The sequence below is a fragment of the Oncorhynchus clarkii genome, chromosome 16, assembly GCF_045791955.1.
Source record: "Oncorhynchus clarkii lewisi isolate Uvic-CL-2024 chromosome 16, UVic_Ocla_1.0, whole genome shotgun sequence".
Taxonomy (NCBI): Eukaryota; Metazoa; Chordata; class Actinopteri; order Salmoniformes; family Salmonidae; genus Oncorhynchus; species Oncorhynchus clarkii.
In genome coordinates, this window is record NC_092162.1 from 44,045,845 (window position 1) to 44,070,763 (window position 24,919).

The 24,919-nt window shown below is 42.3% G+C and overlaps 2 protein-coding genes across 2 annotated transcripts in view; both read left to right on the top strand.

The window, feature by feature from the left end:
- The window catches only part of LOC139367629 (inactive dipeptidyl peptidase 10-like), a 34,629-nt gene extending 24,279 nt beyond the window's left edge, over positions 1-10,350 (top strand). The window contains exons 15-25 of the mRNA XM_071105897.1: positions 1,560-1,607; positions 2,538-2,656; positions 2,757-2,804; positions 3,011-3,109; positions 5,888-5,954; positions 6,255-6,449; positions 6,553-6,607; positions 6,756-6,855; positions 6,949-7,007; positions 9,101-9,173; positions 9,315-10,350. Coding sequence (XP_070961998.1) covers positions 1,560-1,607; positions 2,538-2,656; positions 2,757-2,804; positions 3,011-3,109; positions 5,888-5,954; positions 6,255-6,449; positions 6,553-6,607; positions 6,756-6,855; positions 6,949-7,007; positions 9,101-9,173; positions 9,315-9,538 — 1,087 coding nt within the window. The 3' untranslated portion in view covers positions 9,539-10,350. The remainder of the gene's footprint in view (positions 1-1,559; positions 1,608-2,537; positions 2,657-2,756; positions 2,805-3,010; positions 3,110-5,887; positions 5,955-6,254; positions 6,450-6,552; positions 6,608-6,755; positions 6,856-6,948; positions 7,008-9,100; positions 9,174-9,314) is intronic.
- A 583-nt stretch (positions 10,351-10,933) lies between these two features.
- On the top strand, positions 10,934-24,579 carry LOC139368526 (citrate synthase, mitochondrial-like). Its single transcript, XM_071107526.1, has 11 exons — positions 10,934-11,123; positions 13,505-13,552; positions 13,865-13,972; positions 14,521-14,586; positions 14,978-15,109; positions 15,571-15,759; positions 18,007-18,209; positions 20,058-20,187; positions 20,386-20,487; positions 20,727-20,936; positions 21,189-24,579. Exons 1-11 carry the CDS (start codon positions 10,959-10,961, stop codon positions 21,360-21,362), a joined length of 1,527 nt encoding a protein of 508 aa, XP_070963627.1. The 5' UTR covers positions 10,934-10,958; the 3' UTR covers positions 21,363-24,579.
- Positions 24,580-24,919: the final 340 nt, after the last annotated feature.

The window sequence follows — 24,919 nt, forward strand, 5'->3', positions numbered from 1 at the left end:
CCACACCTGATCTTAATGAGTGCTTGTTTCCTTTGAAATGGGGTTTGTTTGAATAGACTAAAATTAACAGCTTTGTATGTGTAAAAAACATGCGCCCTAGCTCCATTCTGGTAACACAGTGGACTAATTCCATGGATAGAGAACAGAAGAGCATAGGTTCAAATTTCACAAACGCCATGTCACAAAAAAAAATACATGTATTTGCATGATTAATGCCTAAGGAAATGTATTTCTACGTCAATCAATCAAATTTAATTATAAAGCCCTTCTTACATCAGCTGATGTCACAAAATGCTGTACAGAAACCCAGCCGAAAACCCCAAACAGCAAGCAATGCAGGTGTAGAAGCACGGTGGCCAGCAAAATCTCCCTAGAAAGGCCAGAACCTAGAAAGAAACCTAGAGAGGAACCAGGCTATGTCAGTCCTCTTCTGGCGGTGCTGGGTTGAGATTATAACAGAGCATTGCCAAGATGTTCAAATGTTCATAGATGACCAGCAGGGTCAAATAATAATCACAGTGGTGGTCGAGGGTGCAACAGGTCAGCACCTCAGGTGTAAATGTCAGTTGGCTTTTCATAGCCGATCATTCAGAGTATCTCTACCACTCCTGCTGTCTCTAGAGAGCTGAAAACAGCAGGTCTGGGACAGGTAGCACGTCCAGTGAACAGGTCAGGGTTCCATAGCCGCAGGCAGAATAGTTTAAACTGGAGCAGCAGCACAACCAAGTGGACTGGGGACAGCAAGGAGTCATCAGGCCAGGTAGTGCTGAGGCATGGTCCTAGGGCTCAGGTCCCCCGAGAGAGAGAGAAAGAAAGAAAGAAAGAAAGAAAGAAAGAAAGAAAGAAAGAAAGAAAGAAAGAAAAAAGAGAGGAATTATGTGTGCTTGAGGATTCAGAAAAGTGTATTCAAAATAAGCTAGAAGTGTTATTAAAAGTCTTATTGAAATATTCAGTGAAAGTTTTACGGAAGTATTTTGAAAGCCACCAAATAACATATAGGAAAACTTTAAGGGAACCAGAGTAAAATGTTCTTAGAACCTCCCTGCAACCTAAAAATATATGTTCCCAGAACAGGAGAAATGATCACTTCTGTTTTCAAAACGTTTACAAAACGTTTACAAAATGTTTACAAAACGTTCAGTTTTACCAGTCAGGAAATTCATGGCTTCGTTCCCACAACCAATGTGAATCCAAAAACATACCTTCCCACAACTTCCAAGGAACCAAATGTGCTAGCTGGTAATTGCCCATGTGGTGGCTGGCATGGCTGTTTGCCTCCAAGCAAGACACTCATACTGCACAGTATTTATATACTGTACATTCTGCTGTATAGACAATGGAGTCAAAGTGAGACTCAAATCACTGGACATGTTCTGTAATTCACCCTTATTGAGAGTGTCTGCGAATCAACTGATACCATGAATTTGTTGAGTGAAGCATGTAAATCATAAATACCAGATGGACTAACATACAGTATCTCCACATTCAGCGGTCCTGGGAGATGGGAGTTGATTGACTGTTTCCTATTGACTGCATCACTATGTCTTCTCCGTTTGCAGCTACTTCCTCAGCACAGAAGAATCCAGACAGAGCAGACATCTGTACAGGTGAGGCCATCCCCTGTCAAAAACGATTTGATCCCGAATTTCCTCCTTTGAAGGCGTGCTGGCTTTGACTGATAAAGTCAAATTGGCTTTATATCCCAAAACAATACTTTTTAGTTATTAAAACATACCCTTGTTTTACGGAATGTAATTTCCGATTTTTAAGACAAAGATATTCGTTTGGCAGCCAACGAAACAAAACGAGTTACATGAAATTCAAGTCAACAGCTTTTGGGTTTCATGAGAAGGTGGATGGTCAGAGAAGTGAGGTGTGAGCTGAAGGGTTATATAGCGCAGCAGCTGAAGCCATTCCTCTCCAGTGCGCTTTAGGCAGACTGCCCACCTAACAAATTTATCAGAGAGGGGACCAAGCCAACTCAGTGCTGTGGTAGAGAATGCGTCCCAAACGGCTCCTTATTACCTATATAGTGCACTACTTTGGACCAGAGTCCTAATGGGCCTTGGTCAAAAGTAGTGCGCTGTATCGGGAATAGGGTGCCATTTGGGACGCAGGCATAAAGACTGATCCACAACCTGTGATTAATGTGCTCAGCTCCCCAGGTTCATTCACCTTATATGTTATATATAGTTTTTTTATTACTCTGCTTTGGGCCTCGCTAGATGATAGAGCAGAGGGAGAGAAAGGTGTGGTTTAAAGTGGGTTTTCTGGGGAAGGTGTATGCATTCTTTTTTGGTACCCTTGTACCCTTATTTTCAACCTTGGAAGAGTCGTATTCTTGTTTGAGAAGTCAGTCGTATTCTCGCTTGAGAAGTCGACTCAGTAATTCATTTTAGCATTTCTATCAATGTATTATTGTTTAATTAAGGTGTAATTTACAACCTTAGTAAGATATTGATTGGGACAGCTGAATAGTTTCAGATCCATTAGTTCTTTAAGGTATTTGGTCACTCTGTTGTCTTCCTCTCTCTCAGTGTGGACCTCGAAGGGATCTTTCAACGCCAGTGTCTGACCTGCTACCTTCTAGATGGTTGCAGCTTTTTCAAAGCAGAGTTCAGCCCCAATCAGACATATTTCACACTTTATTGTCTTGGTAGGTGCCCCACACACACAAGCACATCCTCCTGCTTGAATCAAGGATAATCAAATATGTACGTTTTCCTTTTCATTGTCTTTGATCATTGTTTCTCCAGGCCCCGGAGTCCCCAAGGTGACAGTTCACAGCACCAAGGACCCCTCCAGTGAGTTATACAGTCTGGTTTCTCTGACTAGCCTGCTCCACTTTTTCTACCATCAGACACTTTTGACAGTGGCCAGTAGAGAGCAGTATGTACAAACAAACATAACCGGTAGTGAACAATTTAAAGCAGTTTCAGAAAATGGGTAGGGGGAGTAGCTGTGAATAGGCTGTATAAATGTCAATATATGTTTGTATGATCTTCTTTAGTATACATAGTTCTGGAGGACAACACACCTCTCTCTGAGGCCCTATATGGGAAGAGACTCCCAGAGACTGTCTTCAAGACCCTCACAGCAGACAACCACGGTAAGCGTGTGATATCACTCTGGGCCCATAGTCACAGAGTCTAAAATGATCATTCATATTAACTGACATAACAAAACAGAGACTGTTTTGGGTTCAAATGGTCACAGAACAAACTAGTTCCAGTTATATCAGGCCTCTAAATAACAAGCCAAATATAGAAGCATGCCCATCAAGAAAATACTTTCTTTAATTAGCTGATTAGGGCTCCATGGGAGCGAGTGCCTGATTCATGCTCTCCGGGGAGGTGTGTGTGTGTGTGTGTGTGTGTGTGTGTGTGTGTGTGTGTGTGTGTGTGTGTGTGTGTGTGTGTGTGTGTGTGTGTGTGTGTGTGTGTGTGTGTGTGTGTGTGTGTGTGCGCACTGCACACATACTCAATGAACTAACTCATTGTTACAATGACGCACATGACTCGGGGGAGTTCATTTACTAGTGCTTTAGTTTAGCGCACACAGATTTCAGGGGGAGAATACTGATGACAGTGTACCGTAAAACTTCAATTAAACTCTTGAGTCTTGAATAGCAGCCTGTCCCTTTTGATTGTCGGGCATCAGCACGCATTTCAGCAAATAAACGCTGCGTCTAAATTAATTGTTGAAGAGCACCATAAACATTTTACAAAAGAAGATAAAGGAGAGCAACATCATTGCCATGGATGAAACAGCAGTGTGGGAATAAATGTCTATGGGTGAAGTGAAAGTAGGTAAGGGTTAATGTTGTCAAAACAGAAAATAATTTGATGGTTAAAAATAAAGTAATACGTACTCACGTGGCCCCTAGTGGATGGTGTTGAAGGCATCTCCTGACATCCTGGGGACCAGGACAAGCATTGAATTCTGAAGTCTATCTGCTGTGATCTTGCTGCAACTACAGGAGGTACAAGGCACGACAAGGTGCAACAAGTGAAAGTGTGGTGCGGAAACATGAAATCGGGGGTGAATAGCGACTGCTATGGGTTTGTTCTGATGTTTATACTGGTCACACTTGTCACAGTAAACAGTGCGGTAGTCTTTTCAACCTTTTACTGAGCAAAAGATTTGTGCATTATTAAGGAAACAGACGCCTGGCTCAAATAGAAGCCTGTCTTTAAAAAGCACCAGTTGTGTTCAGTGATTGAAGCAAATAAACACCCTGGCTATTAGATGAAGTTTGAACATATCTCTCTATACACTACTTGACCAAAAGTATGTGGACACCTGTTCGTCAAACATCTCATTCCAAAATCATGGGCATTAATAATGAGTTGATCCCCCCTTTGCTGCTATAACAGGTTCCACTCATCTGGGAAGGCTTTTACTAGATGTTGGAACATTGCTGCGGGGACTTGCTTCCATTCAGCCACCAAGAGCATTAGTGAGTTTGGGCATGGATGTTGGGCGATTAGGCCTGGCTCGCAGTCGGCATTCCGTTTCATCCCAAAGATGTTCAATGAGGTTGAAGTCAGGGCTTTGTGCATGCCAGTCAAGTTTTTCCACACTGATCTCGACAAACCATTTCTGTATGGACCGCTCTTTGTGCACAGGGACATTGTCATGCTGAAACAGGAAAGGGCTTCCCCAAACTGTTGCCACAAAGTTGGAAACACAGATTTGTCTAGAATCTCATTGAATGCTGTAGCGTTAAGATTTCCCTTCACTGAAACTAAGGGGCCTAGCCCGAACCATGAAAAACAACAACAGACCGTTATTCCTCCTCCACCCAGTTTTACATTTGGCCATAAGTATTGGGGCAGATAGCGTTCTCCTGGCACTCGCCAAACCCAGATTAGTTCGTCGGACTGCCAGACGGGGAAGCGTGACTCATACAGCTGGCTGATTATATGATGTACCGGCAGGATAGAACAGCGTCGTCTGGTAAGACCAGTCTATGTATTTTTGTAAACAACAGCTGGTGCACGATATCTAAGGAAGTCTTGAGCCATTGCTCGCCTGAGGTAGAGTTTCTCAGGATAAACTGCAGACCACATTACCTACCGAGAGAGTTTTCATCTATATTCTTTGTAGCTGTTTTCATACCACCACATGTTAAATGTGAAACCAGAGGGAAAAGAACTCTGGACAAACTATACTCCACACACAGAGACGCATACAAAGCTCTCCCTCGTCCTCCATTTGGCAAATCTGACCATAATTCTATTCTCCTAATTCCGGTTTACATGCAAAAATTAAAGCAGGAAGCACCGGTGACGGGATCAATAAAGAAGTGGTCAGATGAAGCAGATGCTAAGCTACAGGACTGTTTTGCTAGCACAGACTGGAACATGTTCCGGGATTCCTCCAATGGCATTGAGGAGTACACCACATCTGTCCTTGACTTCATCAATAAATGCATCGATGATGTCGTCCCCACAGTGATACAGTACATACCCCAAACAGAAACCATGGATTACAATTACAACGCAATGAGGGTCCCCAGTCCGGGGTCAGTGACTAGGGTCCTCGCACCAGAGGTGCCACCAATGATCAATTAGCCTTTTAAAATGATAAACTTGGATTAGCTAACACAACATGCCATTAGAACACAGGAGTGATGGTTTCTGATAATGGCCTCTGATTGCCTTTGTAGATAGTTTCCAGCTACAATAGTCATTTACAACATTAACAATGTCTACACTGTATTTCTGATAAATTTGCTGTTATTTTAATGGGAAAAAAATGTGATTTTCTTTCAAAAACAAGGACATTTCTAAGTGACCCCAAGCTGTTGAACGGTAGCGTATGTATATATTGTATATCTCAGCTGAGACTGAGTGTGGGCCCACCTTTGTTTGTTTTCATTTAGATCTGCACCTGAAGCTGTCTATGCCCCAGAGGTATGAGGCCAAGCTGCTCCCTCTCCTCATCATTGTGTAAGTTAGTATGCATTATAAATTAAGCTCATCAATGGTGTTATAACATGCTAATGGTATGGTATTAAGCCTCATAACATGAGCCAATATCAAGGATTCACTTTTACAGTTTTACGGCCTATTACGTAAAATTGAACAGACATTGATTTCCCCATTGTTGACCAACAGGCTAAACCACTAATTCACTTGTTTGGCTTCCACATCCCATTTACAATCTCTAACCCCTGACCTTTGCTCAGTCCTTCCAAATTGACATTTTTGTCCAAACCAGCTCACCCTGTTCCTCTTGTTGTCACGCAGGGATGGAGTTCCAGGCAGTCAGTCGGTGACAGAGGAGTTTGCTATGGGATGGCCTGAGGTGCTTGCTAGTACTCATGACGTGGCCTTAGCCTGGGTGGATGGAAGGAGTGGCGTCGGCTGGGGGCAGAAGATCAGCAGTGTGGATCCCCGCAAGCTCAGCTCCTTCAGAGTCAAAGATCAACTAGGAGTCGTGGAGTTAGTTACCAACCTACAATGTTATGGGCCTTGATTATATATACTAAAAATGGTTACATAATGTACATATTAACTATGATGTTTTTTGTTTGGTCCCCCACAGGTGGTTGATGCAATTGCCTTACATTGATGATCGGCGGATTGCCCTGTATGGCAAGGTTACTTTGTTTACTAAGAAAACATTGAAACAATGTTATCTGGTCATCTGACCAAGTGCACACATCGGTTCCATATACTGTACATAATGTTGCAAAAGCATAAATCATAAGTATTTTTGTTTTATGTTGCTCATGTTATTCTCTACAGGCATTTGGTGGTTATTTATCCCTCAAGATGCTAGCTGCATCTGACCAGCTGTTTAAATGTGCAGTCGCCGTTGCTCCCATAACAGACTTCAAACTCTACAGTGAGTGAAGACCATATCATTATTACAATAGTGTCAAACCTACTAGCACAGAACAGCCATTAATTCTTAGCACACTTGTTCTACCATTTATAGATGCTGCCTTTTCAGAGAGGTATCTAGGTCCCCCAGCTAAGGAGGAGCACACATACTTGGTGAGGATCATCTTTACCCACAAACACCAATATGCTTACTTTTTATTAAATGACATTTTACCTTTATTTAACTCGGCAAGTCAGTTCAGAACAAATTCTTATTTACAATGACGGCCTACCCCGGCCAAACCTGGACAGCGCTAGGCCAATTTTGCGCCTCCCTATGGGACTTCCAATCACGACCGGATGTGATACAACCTTACTTACAAACCCTTAACCAACAATGCAGTTTTAAGAAAATAGAGTTAGGAAAAGATTTACTAAATAAAAAGTGAGACAATAAAATAATAATAATGAGGCTATATACAGGGGGTACAGGTACCGAGTCAATGTGCAGGGGTACAGGTTAGTCGAGGTACTTTGTACATGTAGGTAGGGGTAAAGTGACTATGCATAAACAGCGAGTATCAGCAGTGTAAAAGCTCCCAAGTTTTTACACTGCTGGGGGCTCCTGAGTGGTGCAGCGGTCTAAGGTACTGCATCTCAGTGCTAGAGGCGTCACTACAGAGCCTGGTTCGATTCCAGGCTGTATCACAAACGGCTGTGATTGGGAGTCCCATAGGGTGGTGCACAATTTGCCCAGCGTCGTCCAGGTTAGGGTTTGGCCGGGGTAGTCTGTCATTGTAAATAAGAATTAGTTCTAAACTGACTTGCCTTTTTAAATAAATCAAAATAACAAAGGGGGGGGGCATTTGATTAATTGTTCAATTGTTTAATTGTTTAATGTTTAATTGTTCAATCAATCAATCAAATGTATTTATAAAGCCCTTTTTACATCAGCTGATGTCACAAAGTTTTGTACAGAAACCCAGCCTAAAACCCCAAACATCAGGCAATGCAGCACAGTGGCTAGGAAAAACTCCCTAGAAAGGCAGGAACCATTGAAGAAACCTATAGAGGAACCAGGCCCGGAGGGGTGGCCAGTCCTCTTCTGGCTGTGCAAGGGTAAAGATTATAACAGTACATGGCCAAGATGTTCAAACGTTCACAGATGACCAGCAGGGTCAAATAATAATAATCACAGTGGTTGTCGAGGGTGCAACAGGTCAGCACCTCAGGAGTAAATGTCAGTTAGCTTTTCATAGCCGATCATTCAGAGTTAGAGACAGCAGGTGCGGTAGAGAGAGAGAGTTGAAAACAACAGGTCCGGGACAAGGTAGCACGCCCGGTGAACAGGTCAGGGTTCCATAGCCACAGGCAGAACAGTTGAAACTGGAGCAGCAGCAGGTGGACCCGGGACAGCAGGTGGACTGGGGACAGCAAGGAGTCATCAGGCCAGTTAGTCCTGAGGCATGGTCCTAGGGCTCAGGTCCTTCGAGAGAAAAGAGAGAGAGAGTTAGAGGGAGCATACTTAAATTCACACAGGAAACCGGATAAGACAGCAGAGACAGCAAGGGCGGTTCGTTGCTCCAGTGCCTTTCCGTTCACCTTCACACCCCTAGGCCAGACTACACTCAATCATAGGACCTACTGAAGAGATGAGTCTTCAATAAAGACTTAAAGGTTGAGACAGAGTATGCGTCTCTCACATGGATAGGCAGACGATTCCATAAAAATGAAGCTCTATAGGAGAAAGCCCTGCCTCCAACTGTTTGCTTAGAAATTCTAGGGACAATAAGGATGCCTGCATCTTGGGACCGTAGCGTACATGTAGGTATGTATGGCAGGACCAAATCGGAGAGATGGGTAGGAGCAAGCCCATGTAATGCTTTGTAGGTTAGCACTAAAACTTTGAAATCAGCCCTAGCCTTAACAGGAAGCCAGTGTAGAGAGGCTAGCACTGGAGTAATATGATCACATTTTTTGGTTCTAGTCAAGATTCTAGCAGCCGTGTTTAGTACTAACTGAAGTTTATTTAGTGTTTTATCCGGGTAGCCGGAAAGTAGAGCATTGCAGTAGTCTAATCTAGAAGTGACAAAATCATGGATACTTTTTTCTGCATCATTTTTGGATATAAAGTTTCAGATTTTTGCAATGTTTACGTAGAAGGATAAAAGCTGTCCTTGAAACAGTCTTGATATGTTTGTTAAAAGAGAGATCAGGGTCCAGAGTAATGTTATAATGTCCTTCCTGTCTCTGTTGTGACCCCTCAGACGGCCTCTGTATTGGAAGATGTTCACAAGCTTAAAGATGAGAACTTCCTCTTACTACATGGGACTGCAGACGGTGAGACTTTGCTTTGCTTTTAACATCTACATTTGTCCATGTTTTTCAGAAATATTAAATTCTACTGATGAATACCTGACCTGCTTACTTGATCATTTGTGTTATTGTGTCTCGTGTGTTTGTTTGGCTTTGGGCATGCAGCACGGGTTCACTTCCAGCACAGTGCGGAGCTCCTGAGCCGTCTGGTGAAGGTAGAGGCCAACTACTCCTTGCAGCTGTACCCAGACGAGGGCCACACCCTGAGAGAGCAGCGTAGCATCCAGCATTTTCAACAGACCCTGGTGCACTACCTCCAGACCTGCCTGAGACATAACCCCCTCCTGGCCTCCATAGAGGAGCCAGATGAGGATGAGGAGGACGACTAAGTACTCCCACCTCTGGTACTGAAGAGACATACTGAGAAGTGAGGACTACTCTCCTATGCATTACCCCAGGTCAGACTACTACTAGACACTAGTCTCTTCCCACAGCAAGAACACCGGAGTGGAGATGGACCAAGAATATCAGATCACAGCTGAGCCTACTGTACCACTTATGAGTAACTTTGGGAATATAGCATTTATTTTGTTTGTGCTGTTTGAATTGAGTCTGCGCTGATTGTTTACATTGTGTTGATCCATTATCAAAGAAGTGACCGTGGCCAGGTCTTAATGTTGATTCTACATAATGTTTACAAAATAGTCTAAACATGCATGTCGTAATGGCTGCATGAAGTAAAGTGGTTTACTATTCGTTCATGTTTTGTTATTCTGCAGATCCTAATTTGGTTCAAATCAGCCTGTTATGCTGTTATGTAATGCATATACAGAAGGGGCCTACTGTCATTTAAATGTGCCAAATACATGATATGTTTACAAGCCTATTCATTCACCATGCAAACTCTGAGATGTATCCAATCTTGCAGATGTTATAGACTTTGTATTTCCCATGCTTTTTGCACTATTCTTTTCAACAGTTGTATTTGGTAACTTTGGATGGATACAATCAGAATGAGCAAACCCAACAAAATATAAAAGCACATTTCTTGGACATCTATTTCAGAAGTTAGTTATGTTTTTCTTGATTTAATTTGAAGTCATGTATACTTTGTTGTTCATTGTATTGTGTACTGCAACACCTCCCAATCAAAGCCATGGAACATCCATGGTGCACTGCATGTAGTCTGTTTGCAATTGAATGCCCGACTTGAAATGTTTCCTTTTTGTTTGTTTGACTAAACCCTTACAATAAAGAATCAAGTCCTCGTTTGCAATATTGTTTAGTGAGTTTCCTGGAAAAGCTCCCCATCACTGACGGCTTTGGAGAGGACAAGTGGAGCCTCAGCCAAAGTACCAGGTTTGAAATAGTGAACTGTCTGTTGTGTCATGCAGAATTTCTTGCAACTGTCTCGTTGGTGCCAGGTGCTTTTACCCTACCCTCCCTAGACCCCAACAGCCGTAACCCATAGATTTGGCAAGAATATGGCTGTGTATTTTCCCCATATTGCTTATATGTATCCAATTCATTCAGATCTACACCTGGAGTTTATATGGTCCTGTCCAGAAACATCTCCTGACCATACTTGAATGACAGTTTTACCACGGAGTTTCTTTACCATCTTTGGTTTTACTCTGACTCAATTAATTTAAATTGTGTGACAGACTGAAACGGAAACGTGTTCTCAAACATACTCCAGTTTTCCGTCTGCCTTAGCCAATCGTTTCGATTGATAGAGACACACGAGTCTCAACTGACCAATCAGGTTACATTTCGTTACAACCACCATCCAATCAACGATACGCCTACATGCGGGCCCCAATCCATCTTCAACCTTCAGTAGTGCTTTTTCTGTCGGGGCACCTTCAACCATTGACTTTCGGAAATACAATAAATTATATTTTCTCTACAGACACCATGTCCTTTCTGACTACAGGTATCAGCAGGCTAGCGCCAAGACTCCTTAATTCAAAGGTAAGTAGAGGCAAAGAACATATCCCAAGTAGGGTGGACGCGTCAGTGTTAGCTGTAACTATAGTAGTTTGCTTGCATTTCAACTAACGTTAGCTAGCTAACAGTTACATTTTCGCCAGGAAAAATGTTGGTTGTTATTTTCAAGCACATTCATGTACGCTAGTAGTGGCTACACATTGTCACACAGTTTTGGTGCTTGGCAACGATGGTCCTCTTTCTTGTAAACGATTTTTGTGTTGGCACTGGCGCGTTTCGTCAGTTTGTTAGGGTTAACTGCGAGCTAGTCAGTTGACACAGGAGATGGCACATGCTAGTTAGCTACGATTAGATAGCCCGAGGAGGGTCATGTTTGACAGTTAGGTGTCTATCCTCTCACATGGAATTAAGTTGAACTGCACGCTTGAATAATCCAAAATCTTTACTATTTCTTATAGCTAGCTACTATTACTGCCAACAGTGGCAAGTTAATTGGCTGGCTAGTCAACATGCTCATCCACATCTTCTTATTCCCCTCATTTGACCTTCACCGCTAACATGTCCATTCATAGCTATTAGCCAACACAACAGCAACTTTCTAGGTTTGTTCATTTCCAGGTGTTGTATTGCTGCTACGTCTCTCCATCTTGCTAGCAATGTAGCAAGAATGGTAAAAATGGTTTCCACGAGTTCATCCGACTCTGGGGAAGTAGATAAAGGGCCTCATGGCCAAAATCCCGAAGTGTCCCTTTAATTTAGCTATCCAATCTAATAAATCTATGCCTGTGTCACGCTTAAGAACACACATTGATTAGAATTCTGTCTTGTGTTTGTTTCATAGAGGTCCGTATTGATTCCTGGGTGCCACTGCTACCTTCCTGGTTAGGCGTCAGATTGTAACCTACAGTACTGCTTAATCAATTAGCCTCCTGCCCAGATATTTCTATTGCCAAGACAACTGACACATCACAATAATCCCGTTCTTTGTGCCACCTTCTTTGGACTGTGCACCTTCAACTCCTCCGACAGAGATGATGCCTCAGGATTTTGTTTCTCTGAACTTTGTACAGAGTGGAAATTCCTTGTCAATTATTCGAGCATTGCAGTTAGGAATCTTTGAAATGTCTTTGATTTACCAGAACCTATGTCATTATATCAGCTAGAATTTGATGTTCAGGGACTGTCATTTGAGGGAATTTGTAGGATATTTCAGTATGACTCCCAGTAGGCCTATCCAAGGGAATATATTATCCAGCAGACCACTTCAAATGTTACATGTTGTAATTAGACATATGCATAGTGATTTAAGACTGTGCTTGCCCATTCAGAAACTTGGTTGCATTTCTTCCTAGTTCCTTTGTCAGCGTTGTCTTGTAAAGGTTTGTTGGCTAGCCTGTTCAATACCTTGTCTATTTCAGTTCTGCCAGATGGTCCTCTTATCCCTTCTCCAATCTCTTTTTGTGCGTTCTCTGCCAAGGATTCCTTGTCCTCCTGACTGTCATCCATGATTGTGCTACTATTTTTTGAAAAGGCAGGTCCTGCTTGTTTCCTTCGGCACAGACAGTGGGTCAGATGGCTTGCATACAGAGCAGTCCTTCTCAGATACTCCACACAGGCCTCTTTTAGATTTTCTATGGTTGATGTTGGATTGTAGCTGAAGTTTTTGCGTAAAGCCACAGTTGATGTTAAATCAGTAAGGATGTTGATTGCCCTATCTATAATCCAGGAATGGCACTGCTCTGGAGTTAGATATCTAGGCCAGGGCTCATCAACTACATTCAGTGGCGGGCCAATTTATTATTTTTGTTCTCGGGCGGATGGTCAGGGGGCCAGAACATAATTACATATCTCTCTATTATGCGTGGGAATACTTTGTAACAGATTTCCCTAATTAAAATAGCTTGGGGATGTTTTGCAGGTGTTTTTACAGTCTTTTAATGTCCAACAATAAAAATATGAACTTGGGGGGAAAATAAAATCACTTGTGGCCCAAATTCTGCCTGTGGGACAACAGTTGGAGAACCCTTATTTTGTATTTAACGAGGCAAGTCCGTTAAGAACAAATTCTTATACAATGACGGCCTACACCGGCCAAATCCGGACGACACTGGGCCAATTGTGTGCCACACTATGGGACTCCCAATCACGGCCGGTTGTGATACAGCCTGGATTCGAACCAGGTCGTTTGTAGTGACGACTTAGACCGCTGCGCCACTCGGGATATAGGCTAACTGAGGAGCAGCAAGCAATCAGGATTTCATGATACTGTCAGCTCAATGATTCAATTAGGCCTAGTTTTAGTAGATGCAGGTATTACAGTTTGGAAATTGGAAAGCAGACAACTCTGGTTTTTGACCATATATACTCAGGCTGATGTTTTCTGATACTTGCATTTTCCTCTGCAGAATGTCACCTGCATCCTTGTGGCGTCCAGACATGCCAGCTCCTCAACAGTAAGCACTATCAGACTACCTCTTCAAGAGAACTCATCAATTTGCCCTTTATTATCATCATTGTTAGTAAAGCATGATGTTAATCTGTTTTAATAGGGGTTGACAAAAAGAGATGGTTTCCCTCTGTCATTATGTACCATGCGGAGAACTTTATAAGCCAGTGTCTTTCAAGTGAATGTTTTGGATCTAATGTTTGTTTGACTAACACAAAAGTTCACTAGGCTCTCTGTAGTTGTCTTTTTATATAGGCTGTTTTTGAATTGATGTCATTTTTGACTGAGCTTTTAGTGAGACATGTCTGTGTTTTTGCAGAATCTAAAGGATGTTCTAACAGACCTTATTCCAAAAGAACAAAGTAGGATCAAGAGCTTCAAACAGCAGTATGGAAAAACCAACATTGGATCGATCACTGTTGATATGGTAAGTAACTGACCCATATTCAGTAACTCAGAACCGGATGTTGGTAAAACCATACAAGAGAATCAGAAAGGCTTTTGATGTAAAAATAAACCACATACAGATCAGAGAAACCGTTATAACCGTGGTATAACCGTTTTCTAAATTCCACCAGATTGGGTCTGATGTTGCCCCTCAGCCATCTCCCTTTTAGCATACTAGAGGTCATGTGATGTCACATGTCTAAGCCAGTTCCCTGCCAGCTGAGCACAGTCATAGCTGAGTCACAGCTCTTGCCTCACACACCATTTATCACTGCAGGCTCACTCTAGGGTCACACACACCTCCGCTTTGCCTGTGTCATCCACGCATGTTTATCATTCACATGACCTCTTCACCCTTGTTATGGCTTTGAAGAATGCAGAAGGATTAGGGTCATGGTTCATCTGATTCCTTACGCATTTGATTTTAGAGACGCATGCTATTTCTGGACTGGTCAAAGAGCAAATCAGTCTAGCCTTAATTGAGCTTTCTGTACCGAATGTAATTTGTGTTTGTGTGTTGTTTTACAGGTCTATGGTGGGATGAGGGGCATGAAGGGTCTGGTGTACGAGACCTCAGTGCTGGATCCTGATGAGGTGTGTTTCCTGTCCTCACAACACACACAATCCATTAAACAGTAACACCCACAGAATAATTGAAGTGTTGACACTGAGCACCATTAACCTTTGTGTGTAAGCCATATAGGCACTTATCTAAATTGCTTCTGATTACATGCATTGAATTGTAAAATAAATTGGTGTCAATGGAAGTGTTATCTCACTGGTCCTCCAGTAACCTCAGCTGGTGGCAGTTAAGAGTCCTAGAATGTTAAGATATTCCAAATAATTCTGTTGATAAAGCTGCATTTGCAGTAACTACTGCCCCTTTGTTGTGGTTTGTTGTGCCATCATTTTAGACTACGCTCATTTACCATATATGATGACTATATTAAGCATGACTCGTTGTACGTCCTGTTCCTTTCATTAGGGAATCCGTTTCCGGGGCTACAGCATTCCGGAGTGTCAGCAGCTGTTGCCCAAGGCTCCAGGAGGTCAGGAGCCACTGCCCGAGGGCCTCTTTTGGCTGCTGGTCACAGGACAGGTCCCCACAGAGGAACAGGTGTGAAGGGGCTAACGCTGGATGGGCTAGGGTTAGAATGGAGGATTGTCTGCTCAAATTAAAAAATATATATACAAAGATGACCAACTTTTTTTTATTTGCTTCCTTGTAGTGAAACAGAGAACTGTATTCAGAAAAACTACCAGAGGTAGTGTTTGCTGCAGCACTGTCTTGAAGCCACCTTAAGAGGAGGTCTAATTTGACCCTCATATGTCTCAGCTAGAGGAATTTCCTATGTTATTACATACTACAAGCAAGTTATTTTATGGTTTAGGAGGAAGGCATGGCAACAATCGAGTTTTACTTTTTGTTCCTGATGACTCACATTAAAGTTCTACAACCGTAGCCATGTGGCGGGGATTTATAGTGTTTGGGATTAAAGAACATTTCCGTTCTGACTTGTGGCATTTTTATTATCCCTATTTGAACCCGCCAATCCTATTTGCATCCCATATTTTCAGGTGAGCTGGTTGTCCAAAGAATGGGCTAAGAGGGCAGCACTCCCCTCCCACGTGGTCACCATGCTAGATAACTTCCCCACCAACCTGCACCCCATGTCCCAGTTCAGTGCTGCCATCACAGCTCTGAACAGCGAGAGCAGCTTTGCCCGGGCCTACTCTGAGGGCGTCAACAAGGCCAAGTACTGGGAGGTGAGTCACACACACAGAATCTTCACAGACCTAGTATTTGAAATCTTTCAAATACTTTGGCTGTGTCTTGATTGAGCTTGCCTGGCAAAATGAATAACAATAGTCCCGAAGGTGTAAACTTCGCACATCTGGCCCTCTAGGCGGGCTAAAGCTGATGATCAAAGTACTTGAAAAATGCAAAATACCATTTTAAAACCCAGGTTTGCATTCATTACATTACACTACAATGCAGTACAGTCAGGTGTGGGTACAGTGCCTTGCGAAAGTATTCAGCCCCCTTGGACTTTGCGACCTTTTGCCACATTTCAGGCTTCAAACATAAAGATATAAAACTGTATTTTTTTGTGAAGAATCAACAACAAGTGGGACACAATCATGAAGTGGAACGACATTTATTGGATATTTAAAACTTTTTTAACAAATCAAAAACTGAAAAATTGGGCGTGCAAAATTATTCAGCCCCTTTACTTTCAGTGCAGCAAACTCTCTCCAGAAGTTCAGTGAGGATCTCTGAATGATCCAATGTTGACCTAAATGACTAATGATGATAAATACAATCCACCTGTGTGTAATCAAGTCTCCGTATAAATGCACCTGCACTGTGATAGTCTCAGAGGTCCGTTAAAAGCGCAGTGAGCATCATGAAGAACAAGGAACACACCAGGCAGGTCCGAGATACTGTTGTGAAGAAGTTTAAAGCCGGATTTGGATACAAAAAGATTTCCTAAGCTTTAAACATCCCAAGGAGCACTGTGCAAGCGATAATATTGAAATGAAAGGAGTATCAGACCACTGCAAATCTACCAAGACCTGGCCGTCCCTCTAAACTTTCAGCTCATACAAGGAGAAGACTGATCAGAGATGCAGCCAAGAGGCCCATGATCACTCTGGATGAACTGCAGAGATCTACAGCTGAGGTGGGAGACTCTGTCCATAGGACAACAATCAGTTGTATATTGCACAAATCTGGCCTTTATGGAAGAGTGGCAAGAAGAAAGCCATTTCTTAAAGATATCCATAAAAAGTGTCGTTTAAAGTTTGCCACAAGTCACCTGGGAGACACACCAAACATGTGGAAGAAGGTGCTCTGGTCAGATGAAACCAAAATTGAACTTTTTGGTAACAATGCAAAACGTTATGTTTGGCCTAAAAGCAACACAGCTCATCACCCTGAACACACCATCCCCACTGTCAAACATGGTGGTGGCAGCATCATGGTTTGGGCCTGCTTTTCTTCAGCAGGGACAGGGAAGATGGTTAAAATTGATGGGAAGATGGATGGAGCCAAATACAGGACCATTCTGGAAGAAAACCTGATGGAGTCTGCAAAAGACCTGGAGATTTGTCTTCCAACAAGACAATGATCCAAAACATAAAGCAAAATCTACAATGGAATGGTTCAAAAATAAACATATCCAGGTGTTAGAATGGCCAAGTCAAAGTCCAGACCTGAATCCAATCGAGAATCTGTGGAAAGAACTGAAAACTGCTGTTCACAAATGCTCTCCATCCAACCTCACTGAGCTCGAGCTGTTTTTTGCAAGGAGGAATGGGAAAAAATGTCAGTCTCTCGATGTGCAAAACTGATAGAGACATACCCCAAGCGACTTACAGCTGTAATCGCAGCAAAAGGTGGCGCTACAAAGTATTAACTTAAGGGGGCTGAATAATTTTGCACGCCCAATTTTTCAGTTTTTGATTTGTTAAAAAAGTTTGAAATATCCAATAAATGTCCTTCCACTTCATGATTGTGTCCCACTTGTTGTTGATTCTTCACAAAAAAATACAGTTTTATATCTTTATGTTTGAAGCCTGAAATGTGGCAAAAGGTCGCAAAGTCCAAGGGGGCTGAATACTTTCGCAAGGCACTGTAAATACATTAAAGCAGAGGGTGATGCTGGATGGATGAGTCATCCTCACTAAAGTGCTTTTCAAGTGTCTGTTCATTCTTTAATGGCAAATGTTAACATGCACACCAGGTCTCCCTTGAAAAAGAGCATATATTTTCCTCAACTTCCTGGTTAGAATAAGAGGCTAAAATAAATCAACACCGTTTCTTGCGGGGTGCAAGGAATTACATCCCCAGAATTCGACAGACAGTCTAGAAAAAGCTCACAGACCGAAACGTCAACAGAAAATAACTACACTTGCAGAAGTAATTGTGTGATTTATCATGTCGTTCAGTTAGATCCTGTGGGAGATAGTCTACTGACTGTTGATTAAACTACCTACCCTACTCTATTCCAGTTCATCTATGAGGACTCCATGGACTTGATTGCCAAGTTGCCGTGTGTTGCTGCTAAGATCTACCGTAACCTGTACCGTGAGGGCAGCAGCATTGGTGCCATCGACTCCAACCTGGACTGGTCCGCTAACTTCGCCAACATGCTGGGCTACAGCGACTCTGCTGAGTTCACTGAACTAATGAGGCTCTACCTTACCATCCACAGGTATTGTACTATGGGCCAGTTTCAGATTAAGCTGAAGAATTTCCATTTTAAGTAGTTAATTTTTTTCAGGACTAGGTTGAAATTGTCTGGGAAACCAGTCTTAAGGACGTACATTTCAACCATTATTACCATATAGGTGTATTTGGGCCATTGACGGAGCCAAAAATGAACGCACGCCAAATGCGGGTAGATTTTGGCATTGGCGGGTAAGATGTCTATTTCACCAGCCATGTTGGAGGGTAGTGTGCTCAGGGTTCCACAGTGAAGCGTTTCACGTCAAATAGAGTTAGAAGTTAAGTATGAGCTCATTTAGCTGTTTTCAAAGTGTTTGTCCTTTTGTTTCATGGCTGGCAGCTAATCACTACGAATCCTATAATGTATATCTCACTTCACGCAGCAACACTGTCTGGTTGGGAAGCTGTGCGCACTGAAGATGAATTTTTAGAAGAGCTTCTCATGAAAGTTGGTCTAATTTACTAAAGTCTACTAAAGGGAGTGTTTCTCGGCTATTTACATTGTTTTGTTCACAAGCGAGGTTGTTTTTCAATGTTTGAGTTTGCTTCAACTGCTAGCGAAGACTCATCGGCTACTAGTCCGATGATCTCACAGGCACGCTGTGACTGACGACTCGAGTTTAAATCTTACTCCACAGACACTAGGATGCGATAATCCAGCACCCCATTGTGACGTGCTGTAGATACGTGGCTCTGAGACCACTATCAGTGGGGGACACAGCCCCGAATGCTTACCTCCCCACAATTCCCAACCAGCGCGTCTCCGGTACGCGTCCTCTTCAATTCAAATCAAATCAAGCTTTATTCATACAGCACATTTCAGACATGGAATGCTAGACAATGTGCTTCACAGGAAAAAAAAAATATGAAAAGAATGTAAATCAAAACGGATATATTTACTACACAACAAACATAAGATGATTAAAAAACAAACAGAATAACAATAAAAAAGGAATTTGAATGTGGTGACTGTTGGAGAAATGACTTGAGCTGTGCTGAGAATTTTGAAAGGCATGAATGCCAACGGTCCAATATTCGAGAACATTGCTGTGCGTAGGCATACATGTGTTGGGACTATGATAGAGCTTCAAGTGGCTCCAAATGCCACGGTAACCCCCACCCTTAAAGGGGCAGCTGAACATTTTTGTCTTATTAAATGTATATTTAGTCATTTTAGCAGACACTCTTATCCAGAGCGACGTACAGTTAGTGCAATCATCTTAAGAAAGCTAAGTGGGACAACCACATATCTGAGTCATAGTAAGTACATCTTTCCACAAAGTATCTTTCAGCAAGGTCAGTGCTAGTAGGGGGGGAGAAGTCAGAACTTTTAATTTTTAAATGTATTTATATATTTTGGTTAAAAGGCTCTGGTCACTTCTTACTAGTAATACATTTGATTGTTTTAAAAACATTACTAAGCATGCTCATTTTTGGCAACAAAAACCTGCCACAGTGGTTGGTGAACCAAAAAGTTAGTTTCAGGCCCTGGTCATTGAAACGCGCTATACAAAACCCATGTATTCATATTAGAATGAACCATTATGTCATTGATTTATTTGACTTTTGGGGGGGAAGCCATTTTGTCTATTAACTTCTGACATTGAAGGATAGAGAATTGTGAAACCCTCAAATGTATGTTCTCTGCCCTCTAGTGTTCATATATTGCACTTGACAGGACAACAATTCTTTGTTAGACACAATTAAAAATTGTGTCTTGGATAAATCTGTATTTGAATATAGGTCTGTAAAAACGTTAGTAATAATTTACTGTCAATTCCAATTTTGTGATGAATAACATAGTAACCAACTGTCTTTGGGGTTCCTGTTTTAGTGACCATGAGGGAGGTAACGTCAGTGCCCACACCAGTCACCTGGTGGGCAGTGCTCTCTCTGACCCTTACCTCTCCTTCAGTGCTGCTCTGAATGGGCTGGCTGGACCTCTGCATGGGCTGGCCAACCAGGTCTGTCAATCCTGTCCTCTGCTCCACTAGAATTTACATACTCTTGACTCACTGACCTGCTCTCTCTTGGAGTCATGAGTGGATAGATGGATAGACATGATCCTTATAAACATCATAAGCAGTCATTGAGTGGCATTATAATAGTATTTCTGTTTTAGCCTTGCTGAGGTTATTAGTGTTTCTCTGTGTGGCCTGTAGGAGGTGCTGGTGTGGCTGACGGCCCTGCAGAAGGAGATGGGAGGGGAGGTGTCTGATGAGAAGATGAGGGATTACATCTGGAACACACTCAAGTCTGGCAGGGTAAGAGATGGCTCAAAACATTTGGCTTCACTACTATGACACACATTGCCTTACCCACCAGTGACCATAACAGCCTTATGAGGCCATATGGCATCACTAGCGTGGTTTTCAGTTCCATAAAGTATTTGCAAGAAGTAATCCCATGTTGTGCTTCTCGGTTTCAAACATCCCTTGCGTTAAGAACCAGTTCACCCGGAGAGAAGGGTAAACCTTGCTAATCACCCTTCACACCCCCATAGGTGGTGCCAGGCTATGGGCATGCTGTCCTGAGGAAGACTGACCCCAGGTACCAATGCCAGCAGGAGTTTGCCTTCAAGCACCTGCCCAACGACCCCATGTTCAAACTGGTGCACCAGCTCTACAAGATTGTGCCCCCAGTACTGCTGGAGCAGGGCAAGGCCAAGAACCCCTGGCCCAATGTCGACGCCCACAGTGGAGTGCTGCTGCAGGTGAGAGAGATGAGGTGTTCTCCTTAACAATGTCCTATTGTATTGCATATATTGTCATGTAATACAGATCTGTTTTTTTGGACCACCTTGAATTTGTAAGTGGGCTGTTTGACTGGTCAGTGTTAGCCAGATGTGTTTTAATCAAAAGCATCACAGCACATATTAGCACCTGTGAGTTCAGCCTTTCAATCATCACTGACCTCTGCAACAAACATTTGACCTCTCCCTGATCTCTCTCCTTCTCCACTACAGTACTATGGGATGACAGAGATGAACTACTATACTGTGCTGTTTGGTGTGTCCCGAGCTCTGGGTGTGCTGGCCCAACTTATCTGGAGCCGAGCCCTGGGCTTCCCTCTGGAGCGCCCCAAGTCCATGAGCACAGACGGACTCATGACCCTGGTGGGGGCCAATAAGTCCGGCTGAAGAAGATGAGGGGGAGGAAATACCGTGTGCAAGTGACGCGTTCCTACATCATACTTCCGTGTTCATGTCCCTGGTCTTTTGAATGGGCTTCAAGATTATATCATCAAATTCATTAAAACGACCATTGCGCTACATTTTTGCTAATTTGAAGACCATTCAAAAAGCCTAGAAAAGTTTTTTTTTTAAACTACAAGGCTACTTGTCGCGTCACTTGCATGGCGTATTTCAAATTAAAGCTGACCTTGCCCCCATCCCCATGGAAGAGATTCAAAGAGACAGTACAATTTTTGTTTTGTTTTTATTAATCCAAAAAGGGCTTTTTAATATTTACATGATTTAGCGCAGGCACGTGCACAGATAGAAGTCAACCTATGCCCAGCTCCTGTCCCTTAGCCCTCCCACTCGTCAAGTGCCCTTTTGGGTTGTGGTATAATTTTATTTTTTTGTATAAAGTTTTGTTCTGAACCCATTGCCCGCAAGTCGGTGTGACGTTGTCAAGTTCACCCACCCCGTCCGTTGGTTGCCCCTGATAGTCTGCCCTGTACAGAGCTTGCGCATGCCAGGTTGCACCTTTATCCCAGACTGCCCTGTACTGAGATTGTGTATGCTGGTCTCCAAACATGCATGGCTTGAGATGTGGCCACCGGTGGAGTGTGTGTAAATGTCAACAGTACTACCGCAGCAGCATAACATTTTGATTAACATCATCAATATTCGGTCTGGTTGGCTGATACGTGCAGCAGAGAGAGGCAAAAAGACGGAGAGGAACGGTTGCATCAACGACCCTCGCTCCGACCCAACTCCATCCCTTCCTCAGTCGGCAGCAACACAGGCATTCTAGACGCTAGCTAATCACCATATACAAAAATATCCACAAAAGCCACTAGCCAGCCATATCTTGAGTTAGAAGATAATTAATATTATATTACGTTATTATTTAAGAGCATTGAAGATAAATCACAATCATTAAAAAACAATGGAGCTAGCTAACTAGCAGGTCAATCAATGATCTGCTGACAGCTCACCCTCTTTTCCCCATGTCAATCAGGAGGCACTGTAACTAGCTTCCTTACAATATGTGATGAGTGAGTTTTGCAAAAATGAATGTCTATGCTCAGATTTGTTAAAATGTTCACTACAGAGGCAGTTGGCATGTTCAGAATTTTAAAATGTGAATTATGAGTTTTTTTGGTGGGGGGGCACTTGCCCCCTGAAAGGTCTTTGCATGGCCCTGATTTAGTGTGAGACTGTGTTAGGTAGGTAATCATGTATACACTTCACCTGCCTAGAAATTACAAATCTAATTTATTTCCAGTGTTCTCTAACCCCATGCCTCTGGTAATGTGGCCTGGACTGCCCCACCTCAGTATTAGTTTCCACCTACCTCTGTTCTTCAGACTCAAGCCACTTACAGTACAGTAGGCCAATGCAGTCTGCTGGCATCTCATCCCCATGTGCCTGTGAGGACTGGGCTGCACCAACTGATTGAAGATGTCAAGGGGCTTAAGTCGTATGCAATCCAACCTGATGGCTCTGTTTTTACCATTGTTTCACTCTGAGCAGTTTGATTTCCAGGCTACATAAAAAAATGTAATTTTATGTGGGGAATTAGAGATCACAAATTGTCATCAATTGAGATTTCACTTGAGTATGTCTTACATCTATATTTAACTTGAGTGGTAGTTTGACATCAAACATTTTTGCTAACTTAGTAAGGATGCAAGTAACTTTTAATTTGAGTCACATTTTTCTGCTGATGTTTGCTGAAGCGTCAATATTGTCTGGAAAGTCTGGCCTAATCTGAACCAACAGGGAAATATATTTTTTGTTGTTGCCTGAAACCCTCACCACGTTTCTCTATGCAATTTCTCCCTGACTATACTCTAGCAGTAGCTACACTCCAGTAAAGGAAAAAGATTCAACCTTGTAAAAGTATCTAACTTCTATTGAAGATGTTCAATATATCCAAGGAAGAATGCAAATCAGTAAAAAAAAAAAAATATATATATATAAAAAAAAAGTACTGCCCCTTTAAATCTTTTTGTCTCACCAGATTCCCTGACTTCAATGGATTTAACCTTGAACACACCTCTGATCAAAATAACCTTTTTTTTTGTTGCCATTCAACTTGTCTTACATTCTTTCCTTTCATTTTCTGTCTGGGCATCTTTTGAAATGTAGGATTGATATGTGTAGGTAGGAGCATATGATCGAAGACCTTTGGTTGTAACCTGGAGTACCCGAAGGCCTGATAGTAATGGCATAGACTTATATATTTGAAGGATTGAGAGAAGGACATGGCGTTCTGCTTTTAGTATGTGCTTGAACATAAGTATGCAGCCAAGAAGAGCTTTTTATCTGTTGTGGTCCTGTCTAATTTTGGAGTATAATGTATGTTGTTAATTATGCCCCAGAAGAGTGCTTCAGTGATTTGAGCTGCTACTCCAAAATAGAAATAGGAAAACCCCTATTTTGATTTAGTCCTTTTTTATTAGAGGTTTTGGGTGTTGACTGAATAACCATGTAATGTATAGAGAGGATAATCCTATAGTGGGTACATCATTTGTAGTTTTATTTATACTTTGTGTATATAGTTATATGTATAGCTTGAATGTATGAGCTCCTACGCAACCATATTGCTCAGTCATACAGCTGTGTGACTTCCAACCTCACTCATCACCATATTTCAGTTTTACATGTTTTGAAAGTTACTCTTACAATGAAGTAGATGTACGTACTCTGGCTGTCTTGTAAATAAATCTATTGCCTATTTTTATGGGCTGCTTCTGCTGCTAAGTGGATGTTTGCTTTGACTGATTCAAGCTGGCTCTCAGGCCCATAGCAGCAGTTGGTCCATAGCAGCTTTCCTTGTCTGCTTCAATATAGGATTATCAACACTCCATCTTGTGTTGCATCAGTGGGACCCTGCTCACTTGAAAAACAAAATAATCCATGTTTGACTTTTATTTCAATTTTATAAGCCTTGCTTTTTTGTCTCTTGGGTTTCACATTTCAGTTTTTTTTTTTTCTTAGTTTGTCTTGTGGAACATCTGGTTGTTTCTGATCAAAGCAGGTGTAGGAGACTGTGAAACCAGGGAAGAGCCATTGAAGTTGGATGCATTTGGGAAACTATAGCGGGATGGGGCTGGATAGGTCAAATGGGAGAAAGGAGCCGAGGACAACAAAAATGGAAAACCAATAAATGATTTTAATAACACTTGGTGTCATGTTTGTTTTTACTTGTGTGTAAAGAGGTTAGAAACTGACTAGCTTTATTCAATAACAGATGGACAATTCCAAAGTCACTGGTAATCCATTCCTGGATGACTGTACATGATAGAAATCCCAGAAAATCCTAGGTGTTGAAATTAAGGAATATACTGTGCATGTAGAAGCACACACAACCAGCCGGTTTACCATAAGGGCAGTGTCAAATCTGCCCAGCAAGTCTCAGCTCTGCCTCTGTGAAGAACTGCAGTCATGAGACCAGCCAGAGGATAATGTTACACACAATGAAACAACCAATTAGTGTCAACCGCTGTTGCATAAGGCCCAAC